The sequence below is a fragment of the Nicotiana sylvestris genome, chromosome 8, assembly GCF_000393655.2.
Source record: "Nicotiana sylvestris chromosome 8, ASM39365v2, whole genome shotgun sequence".
NCBI lineage: Eukaryota > Viridiplantae > Streptophyta > Magnoliopsida > Solanales > Solanaceae > Nicotiana > Nicotiana sylvestris.
Genome location: NC_091064.1, coordinates 144284377 through 144294574, shown reverse-complemented (window position 1 = coordinate 144294574; position 10198 = coordinate 144284377). Strand labels below are relative to the sequence as shown.

General features: G+C 34.4%; 1 protein-coding gene across 1 annotated transcript; it reads right to left on the bottom strand.

The window, feature by feature from the left end:
- Window positions 1-7738: 7738 nt before the first annotated feature.
- Window positions 7739-8662, bottom strand: LOC138875787 (uncharacterized). The gene is made up of 2 exons (XM_070154653.1): window positions 8484-8662; window positions 7739-8390 (listed from the first exon to the last, which is right to left on the bottom strand). The coding sequence occupies exons 1-2, from the start codon at window positions 8660-8662 to the stop codon at window positions 7739-7741; spliced, it is 831 nt and encodes a 276-aa protein (XP_070010754.1).
- Window positions 8663-10198: the final 1536 nt, after the last annotated feature.

Sequence of the window (10198 nt, the reverse complement as noted above, 5' to 3'; positions counted from 1 at the left end):
GTTTACCTCTCAAAATCTAGCGAAAACCCTTTCAAAAATCGCCTTAATCCGATCTCCCAAAGTCCAAAAATAAATAAATCACGAAACCTTTCGGATTATAACACTGCCAGGCTTTTTGCATATGCGATCCATCTTTTGCTTTTGTGGTCCAACTTCCGCATCTGCGGAACTCACTTAAACTCCGCCTAAATGAACACATGCATCTTCGTGATGATTTTAACTCCACTAGCTTGGCTTCTGTAGTCACGGATAGTAAAGCGGGAGGCATTGCTGTCATTTCGGATGAAAATCTACTTGTAGTCGAAGAAGTAGCAGTCACAAATCAAGAAGTACACTGCATGATGAAGGTAAGATCATTATCCTAAAATGCCTTTTTGGCCATTATTATGGACCATGGTTTGTGGGTAGGGATTTTAATGAAGTAATTAGGGCTTCCGAGAAATTTGGATGCAGGACAATTAATAACTCGCGATAGATAGCTTTCTTAATTGTCTAAATGATTGTAACCTTGTTGATCTAGGGTATAAAAGTAGTATGTTTACTTGGACTAATAATAGAAGTAACTTTTGCTCCATCTTAGAATGTCTAGACATGCTAGTTGATAATGATGCTTGGATTAACTTAACCCTGACTCTTCTGTTTGACATCAGCCTAGGACTCATTCTGATTATTGTCCCTTACTACTTAGCCTAACTCAGCCAAATCCGGTGGTTACTAAGCCATTTAGGTTTGAAAGTATTTGGAACTCCCATCCTACTTTTCGTCCTCTCGTTTCTAATATTTGGACGAGTAACCATCACAACTTGATCCCTGCCATTCAACAATTCGAAGTAGATGAACAAGAATGGAATCTTCACACTTTTAGCAATATTTTTCAAAAGAAAAATGTGCTTCTTGCTAGGATAGGAGGCATCCAACGGTCCATAAATTATCCCACAAGTACTTTCCTTAAACATCTAGAACAACAACTCATTAGTGATTTTAATGACACCTTAAAATTTGAGGAAGAATTTTTGAAATTAAAATCTTGTATAAATTGGTTAAATGGCGGGGATGCAACACTTGCTTCTTTCAACTATTAACCCTCCAACAACGAAGATGTAACAAAATCACTGCCTTGAAACACGACGCTGGATTGGACATTTGATATTAATACATTTAAGAATTCTATTTCCAATATTTTAGCTCTCTTTTTACTACTTACCACTCACCTTCCCCAATAAACTATTCCTCTAATAACTCTTGTGTGTTAGTATCAATCAGCGATGGCATCACTCTCACACACTCCCTTGACAACTTGAAAATTGTGCGAGCTATTAAATCCTTAAACCGTATAAATCATCTGGCCCAGACGGGCTGCACCCTCACTTCTATCAATTTTATTGTACAGAAGTTAAAGAATTTGTTTTAAAATTTTGTCACCACATTTTTTTATCAAAATTTCATTCCTTCAGAGATCAATTCAACCTACATCTATCTTATACTAAAAAACCAAACTGCCCCATGACTAACACGCAACCGTCATATTCCTTCATAATACTATCTATAAAATTAATACAAAAATTCTTGTTAATCGTATTAAGCCTCTTCTACCTAAAATAATTGGCTCTACCCAATTTAGTTTTCAGCCGAACCGTCATGCAACCGAAAATGCGATTATTGCCCAAGAAATTTTAAATCACTTCCGTACTATTAAAGGGAAAAGAGGTCAAGCACTCATAAAACTTGACCTAGAAAAGGCTCTTGATTGCCTCGAATGATCCTTTGTACGCCATGCACTCATTCACTTCCACTTTCCACTACCTATTATCAATCTTGTAATGTCTTGCATCACCATTTTCTCAGTCTCAATACTCTTCAATGGTACTCCTACCAACTTCTTCTCACCATCACGTGGACTCCTTCAAGGGACCCCTATCCCCCTACTTACTCATTTTATTCATGAAAATGTTCTCTAGAAGTATTATTGTAGCGGTAGACTATACATCATAGGATCCAATACAAATTTCCAAGCGTAGCCCTTCAATTTCCCAACTATTCTTCGCATACGACATTATTCTTATAACTAAAATTACAAGTACGTCGTGTCACGCAATTATTGATCACTTAAATCACTTTACTTCTCATTCGGCAAAAAAAAATTAACTTTAACGGATCAAAGATCTTCGTTTTAAAAAAGTGCTCTACCTTGGATAAACATTTTGTATTCACATCTTTCAATATGTCTGAAGGAACTACGTTTGGGAAATATTTAGGTTTCTCACTTTCTACAGCTTATACCACCACTAGAGATTATCAATTTCTGTTAGACAATTTCAAATAGCGGAATGGAAAACCAAATTTCTTTCTAAAACGGGTAGAGTCACTCTCATAAAATCAACCTTATCAAAATTCCTGCCACCGTTGTACAAAAATTAAAACAATACGAAAGGAACTTCCTTTGGGGCTCTACAACTAGTTGCATAAAACTCTACCTAGTCAATTGAAAATAAATTACTACATCAAAATCAGAAGGAGGTCTTGGGATCCAAAGGCTTGAAGAAAAAATCAAGCACTTATAGCTAGCACAGTGGCGTCTATTCCAATACCCAAACTCTTTGTGGGCCTCAATTCTCATTTTTAAATATGCACTTCCGTTAAAACCTATAGCAAAATATTCTATTACTTGGGCCAATATTCAAAAGGGCTGGAACTATTGTCAAAAAGGCCTTCTTTGGAAGCCAGCTTCAGGTACGCATATTAATTTTTGGGCAGACTCTTGGTTTCGACCAAACATCTCTATTAGGCAAATGATCCAAGGGCCACTAACTGAACACGAAATGACTGCCACGTTGGCTTCATACCATCCAGAACATGCTTGGGATATCTCCACTCTTTCCTTTGAGGTACCAGAGAACATTACAAATCAATTCTTGAACCACCATGAATAACTCCCCTTATGTAATAAGTTTTTGTTGAATCGAATCTAGTCGTTTATTACTAAATAAAAAATAAAAATAAAAATTCTCAGACTGTAATAAAGACTCAAATTTTTTCTTTCCACAAACGGATAGCAACACGGAGTAGCTCAACAAGCTTCTTGGCAATTAATTTACTAAACTACCAAAAAGATTACATGGGATTTTAATAACTAAAAGCCCAATAATGAAGTAAAAATCTCTTAGTGTTATAAAATATAACTCAAAATAACAATATAGAACAAGCAAAACAAACTAAGAGATATAGATAGAAAGAGAGGAAGAGAGATTCTTATTTCTTCTTCAATTGTGTATATTTTCCTATCTATTACAAGGCCTTTATATAGGCATAAAAAGTGAAGAAAATATGTCATGGAATATGTCATTGAACATACAAAATATGTCATTGAATATGTCATTAAGCATTTGAGATGAAGATCATGAAAGAAGAGTAGACATCCACCATAATGTGATATTTATCATAACACTCCCCCTTGGATGTCCAAAGATAATGTGCCTCGTTAAAACCTTATTAGGAAAAAAAACTCTATGAAAAAAAAATCCTAGTGAAGGAAAAAGAGTACACATGTTTAGAAATACGTCTTTTGGTTGCCTCGTTAAAAACCTTGCAAGGAAAACCCAGTGGGACAAAACCTTGTAAGGGAAAAAGAGTACAACGCGTATTAACTCCCCCTGATGAGAGCATCAACTCACATTCTGAGTCTTCGCATCCCAATTTTGTACACCAGTTTCTTGAAGGTTGATGTTGGTAGAGATTTGGTGAACAAATTAGCCATATTATCACTTGAACGAATTTGTTGCACATTGATATCACCATTCTTTTGAAGATCATGTGTAAAAAATAACTTTGGGGAAATGTGCTTTGTCCTATCTCCTTTTATGAATCCTCCCTTCAATTGGGCTATGCATGCTGCATTGTCTTCATACAAAATTGTGGGTAGTTTTTCACACTTCAAACCACATTTGTCTCGGATAAGATGTATTATAGACCTCAACCAAATACATTCTCGACTTGCTTCATGAATAGCAATTATCTCAGCATGATTAGAAGAAGTAGCCACGATTGATTGCTTAGTCGATCGCCAAGATATGGCAGTGCCGCCACATGTAAACACATAACCTGTTTGAGATCGAGCCTTATGCGGGTCAGATAAATACCCAGCATCGGCATAACCAACAAGATCGGGATTGCAATCATTGCCATAAAATAAGCCCATATCGGTAGTCCCTTTTAGATATCGCAATATGTGTTTGATCCCATTACAGTGTCTCCTTGTAGGAGCAGAGCTATATCTTGCTAAGACATTAATCGAAAAAGTTATGTCAGGCCTTGTAGTGTTAGCAAGATACATTAGTGCATCAATTGCACTAAGATATGGTACTTCAGGACCAAGAAGCTCTTCATTCTTTTCTTGAGGTCGAAATGGGTCCTTATTCACATCAAGTGATCGAACAATCATCGGAGTACTTAATGGATGTGCTCCATCCATGTAAAACCGTTTCAATACCTTTTTAATGTAGGCAGATTGATGAACAAAAATCCCATTTGTCAAATGTTCAATTTGCAAACCGAGACATAGTTTTGTCTTTCCGAGATCTTTCATCTCGAATTCCTTCTTTAAATAATCAGTTGCCTTTTGGAGTTCTGTAGGAGTTCCAATAATGTTTATGTCATCAACATATACGGCAAGTACAACAAATTCCGATGTTGTTTTCTTATAAAAACACATGGACAAATGGCATCATTTATATAACCCTCCTTTAATAAATACTTACTAAGACGGTTATACCACATTCTTCCTGATTGCTTTAGACCATACAAAGATCTTTGCAATTTGATTGAAAATGTTTCCCGGGAATTTGAATTCTGTGCGTTAGGCATTTTAAATCCCTCGGGAATTTTTATGTATATCTCATTATCAAGTGAGCCGTAAAGGTAGGCTGTAACTACATCCATTAAATGCATGTCAAGTTTTTCATGGACAACAAAACTAATGAGATAACGGAATGTTATAGCATCCATAACAGGAGAATATGTCTCTTCATAATCGACACCAGACCTTTGTGAAAATCCTTGTGCAACAAGGCGTGCCTTATATCTTTGTACCTCATTTTTCTCATTCCTTTTGCGTACAAAGACCCATTTGTAGCCAACAGGCTTAACACCATTAGGTGTTTGGACTACAGGCCCAAAAACTTCACGTTTTGCAAGTGAACTTAACTCTAATTGGATTGCTTCTTGCCATTTTGGCCAATCAAGTCTTTGTCGACATTCTCCAACAGATTGAGGTTCAAGATCCTCACTTTCTTGCATAATGCTAGATGCAACATTATATGCAAAGATGTAATCTGCTACTATATCCATTCGATTCAAATTTGTCTCAATATCGATTTGATTTATTGATAGTTCCTTATTTTCTTGAGTCTCAGGCTCATTGATTTCCTCATGAATCTCAGGATTGGTTAAATCGTGAATTTCTTTAGGAGACTCTTTCATAGTGTCATCTTGATCATTTGTTTTTCTTTTTCTAGGATTTCAATCCTTAGAACCTAATGGTCTGCCACATTTTAGGCGTGCTTTTGACTCATTAGCTATGACACTAGAAGATTGTCCAATAGGGACATCAATACGGATTGAAATATTCTCAACAGGGATATGTGATTTTGTTATCCTTTTCAAATCCGTAAATGCATCTGGCATTTGATTTGCTATTTTCTACAAATGGATAATCTTTTGCACCTCTGTGTCACAAATAGATGCACGTGGATCAAGATGAGACAATGATGTATTTTTCCACAAAATTTCACGTTTTGTTTCACTAATTTCTCCCCCTAATTTTTGGAAAAAATGCCTCATCGAATCGACAATCTGCAAAACGAGCAGTGAACAAATCTCCCGTTAATGTTTCAAGGTAACGAATAATGGAGGGTGATTCAAACCCAACATATATTCCTAACCTTCTTTGGGGACCCATCTTGGTGCGATATGGGAGTGCTACAGGCACATATACAGCGCATCCAAAAATTCTTAGATGAGATATATTAGGTTCATGACCCAAAACTAATTGCAACGGGGAATATTTGTGATAATTTATCGGTCTGAGACGAATTAGCATTATTGCATGTAAAATGGCGTGACCCCAAACAGAAGTGGGAAACTTCGTTTTCATGAGTAACGGTCTTGCTATCAATTGCACACGTTTAATTAAAGACTTTGCAAGGCCATTTTGAGTGTGAACATGAGCTACATGATGTTCCACTTTTATCCCAATTGATAAGCAATAATTATTAAAAGCTTGGGATGAAAACTCAGCAGCATTATCAAGTCTAATAGACTTAATTGGATTATCTGGAAATTGTGCCCGTAATCGGATTATTTGTGTCATTAATTTTGCAAACGCGAGGTTGCGAGATGACAATAGGCATACATGAGACCATCTAGAGGATGCATCTATTAAGACCATAAAATATCTAAATGACCCACTAGGTGGGTGAATAGGTCCACAAATGTCCCCTTGTATACGTTCTAAAAACGCAGGGGACTCAATCCCAACCTTTGTTGGTGATGGTCTTATAATTAACTTGCCTTGATAACAAGAAGTGCAAGAAAATTCATTATTTAAAAGAATTTTCAAATTCTTTAATGGATGCTCATTTGAGTTTTCTATGATTCGTCTCATCATAATTGATCCAGGATGGCCCAATCGATCATGCCAAAGTACAAAAGTATTGTAAGCAGTAACCTTTTGGTTTAAGGTAGAATGTGCCTCAATTGCACTAATTTTTGTCCAATACAGGCCACAAGATAAAGATGGGAACTTCTCAATAATTCTTTTCTGGCCAGAGACATTCTTGGTAACGATGAGATATTCCATATTATTCTCATCTATTGTCTCAATATGAAATCCATTTTTGCGGATATCTTTAAAACTCAACAAGTTCCTCTTGGACTTGGAGGAGAACATTGCATTCTCAATGATAATTATTGTTCCCATAGGCAGAGTTATAGTAGCTCTTCCAGAGCCTTCAATTAGATTACTACTACCAGAAATTGTAGTAATATCTGCCTTACACATACTTAAATGAGAGAAATATTTCTTCTCTTTGAATATTGTATGTGTCGTACATGAATCAATTAAGCAAATATTTTTATAATTGAACTTTGATCCAAGTTTGTTTTGAAAGATATCCATATTTGCTTCCCATAGTTTGACATACAAAAGAAGTATATGAATAAATATTAGTATTTTTAGAGAAAAATGGAAAAGAAATAAAGTTAAACCAATAATTCAATAGTAGCCTTTAATGCATTTTCTGGCAAATTCTAATTATTATACAAATAATTACGCAAAAAATAATACAAGTACACATATGACTAATACAACTAAAACAAATTTATTTACAAGTATAAATTATTTGTATTTTCCTACACATTGTATGAAACATAATTGATCCGTGTAAGAAAAGAACATACTCATAAAAAAAATTGAGGGTGAAGTAACAAAAGTTGTTCCAGGGTGCTTGTAAACCTTTTCTTAAAGAGAATTAAAGCAATGTATAGGAAAGTTAAAATCGTTAAAAGATCACTGAGACTAGAATACTAATTAATAGGATATTACTCATTGTTTGTGAAATTTATAAAATTTCGGAAATAAAAATATTCTTAAGAACTACATAAGAAGAATTATAGAGTGCAATAAAAATTATGAAATGTTTATTCATTACATACTACGAATAGAAAAGCATAAAAATTAAATTGCTCAATCATCTCTAACCACAGATCCATCACCGATCAAGTGGTTTATTTTTTCATCAGGGTGCTCAAAAAAACCTACCACATCCAAGTGGGTGATGTCAAATTCATTATCATAGACAAGATTGACTTCAAAGCCTTTATTCTTCAGAGATGCTTGATAAAGCTCAACCAAATGTTTTGGTATGCGACAAATTTTTGCCCAATGCCCTTTTCCACCGCAACGATAGCATTTAGTTTCTGAACCCTCTGCATTTTGCTTCTCATCTTTACCTTTCCATTTTTGGAAGTTATTTTTCGGTGGAGGATGATTAACACCAGGAAAATTTCTTCCTTGGACATGGCCACGACCACGACCGCGACCACGACCACGAATATGGCCACGACCTTTTCCACGATTAGCATAATGGGAATACACCTCATCCTCTTTAGGCAATGGTGTAGACCCAGTGGGTCGATTTTCATGATTTCTCATAAGCAATTCATTGTTTCGTTCAGCCATAAGTAGAAGAGAAATCAACTGAGAGTACTTTGTGAAGCCTTTCTCTCGGTACTGCTGTAGTAAGACCATATTGGAAGCATGAAACGTTGTAAACGTTTTTTCAAGCATATCATAGTCACTGATATTATCTCCACAGAGTTTCAATTTGGAAGTAATTCTAAACATAGCAGAATTATATTCAGAAACAGACTTAAAGTCTTGGAGCCTAAGATGAGCCCAATCATATCGTGCTTGTGGAAGAGTGACCAACTTTAAGTTGTCATATCTTTCCTTTAAACCATTCCATAAAACAAATGGATCTTTCACTGTGAGATATTCAATTTTCAACCCTTCATCAAGGTGATGGCGCAAGAAAATCAAGGCCTTAGCACAGTCTTGTGTAGATGCTTTATCTTTATTCTTTAATGGCGTCTCCAAGACCCATTGCATCTAAATGGATTTCAGCATCCAATACCCATGTCATATAGTTCTTGCCCGAAATTTCAAGGGCAACGAACTTTCTTTTCATAATATCAGACATTTAAAAAAATACAAATTTGAGAAAAATTATACCTTAATTTTCTCAAAGATCTTCTTGAAATTGTAGAGTCTCGTGCTGATAACGTGTTATAAAATATAACTCAAAATAACAATATAGAACAAGCAAAACAAACTAAGAGATATAGATAGAAAGAGAGGAAGAGAGATTCTTATTTCTTCTTCAATTGTGTGTATTTTCCTATCTATTACAAGGCCTTTATATAGGCATAAAAAGTGAAGAAAATATGTCATGGAATATGTCATTGAACATACAAAATATGTCATTGAATATGTCATTAAGCATTTGAGATGAAGATCATGGAAGAAGAGTAGACATCCACCATAATATGATATTTATCATAACACTTAGTTTGTTTTATTCCCATCTTTATAATCATCTCTTTTAACGCATAAAGCCGCCTTTTCTAGGAGATATTGATAGTTCATAGCCTTATTTTTGGCTGAAAATGAACTTGTTTCTCTTTCTAAGTTGAAACATTGAACTGTTACACTTTCATATGATAAACTCATATACTCTATCCGTCTCAAATTATCTGTCATATTTCTCTTTTACACGTTTTTAAAAAAATATCAAATAAGATTTTTTTTTAACTATTTTACCCTTATTTATGTTTTAAGATATAATCTCTCTTCACTTAATACTTACTCATAAATGAGGTGTTTGTAGTTTTCAAGAATAATTATTATTAAGGGTAAAAAAAAATAATCAATTTTGTCTTGAACTTCTAAAATGACAAAATAATTTAAGACAACTATTTTTAATAATCATGACTGATAATATGAGACAAAGATAGTACCATAAATGAAAAAAGGTTTCTAAAATTGGATAAATGAAAAAAGGTTTCTAAAATTGGATATTAGTAGATAATATCTTCTTCTGTAGCTTTACAATATCAAATTCAACTGCTTGAATATTCATGAACTTAGCAAAGAAAGGTAATCGATTGGGAGTTAGTCTCATTAATTTTCAGATCCTTTTTAACCTTCTTTTTGGGGAAAAAGCAAGAAAATGAAAGGTGTGTTTGGTATAACGGAAAATATTTTCCAAGAAATTATTTTCTTGAAAAACAAGTAGTAATCTTATTTATTTTTTAGTGTTTGGTATACAAATTAAGAAAAATGGCTTCTCAAGAGTATTCATAAATAATTTAGGTATAATAAACATGAAGCCATAAACTTTCAAACGACCAACCTTCCGAACCCATAAATTTTATAAACTTTCGAATCTCTAAACTTTCGAAACCGCGGAATTTCAAACCCGTAAACTTTACAATTCCTAAACCCGTAAACTTCCAAACACATAAACCTCCGAACTCATAGCTTTGGAACGTGTAAAATTTTGAACCTTTAAACTGATAAATAAAAAAACTAAAACTGAAAAATATATTTAAAAAATATTTTTTTCAAGGGGAGGGGGGTGGGTGG

Bases quoted from the DNA above. Each gene is read 5' to 3' on its own strand.
- LOC138875787 (XM_070154653.1), bottom strand. From the start codon at position 8,662: ATGCAATGGGTCTTGGAGACGCCATTAAAGAATAAAGATAAAGCATCT. The intron at 8,391-8,483 runs GTTGGTCACTCT...TGCTATGTTTAG, and splicing joins GAAAGATATGACAACTTAAA to AATTACTTCCAAATTGAAAC.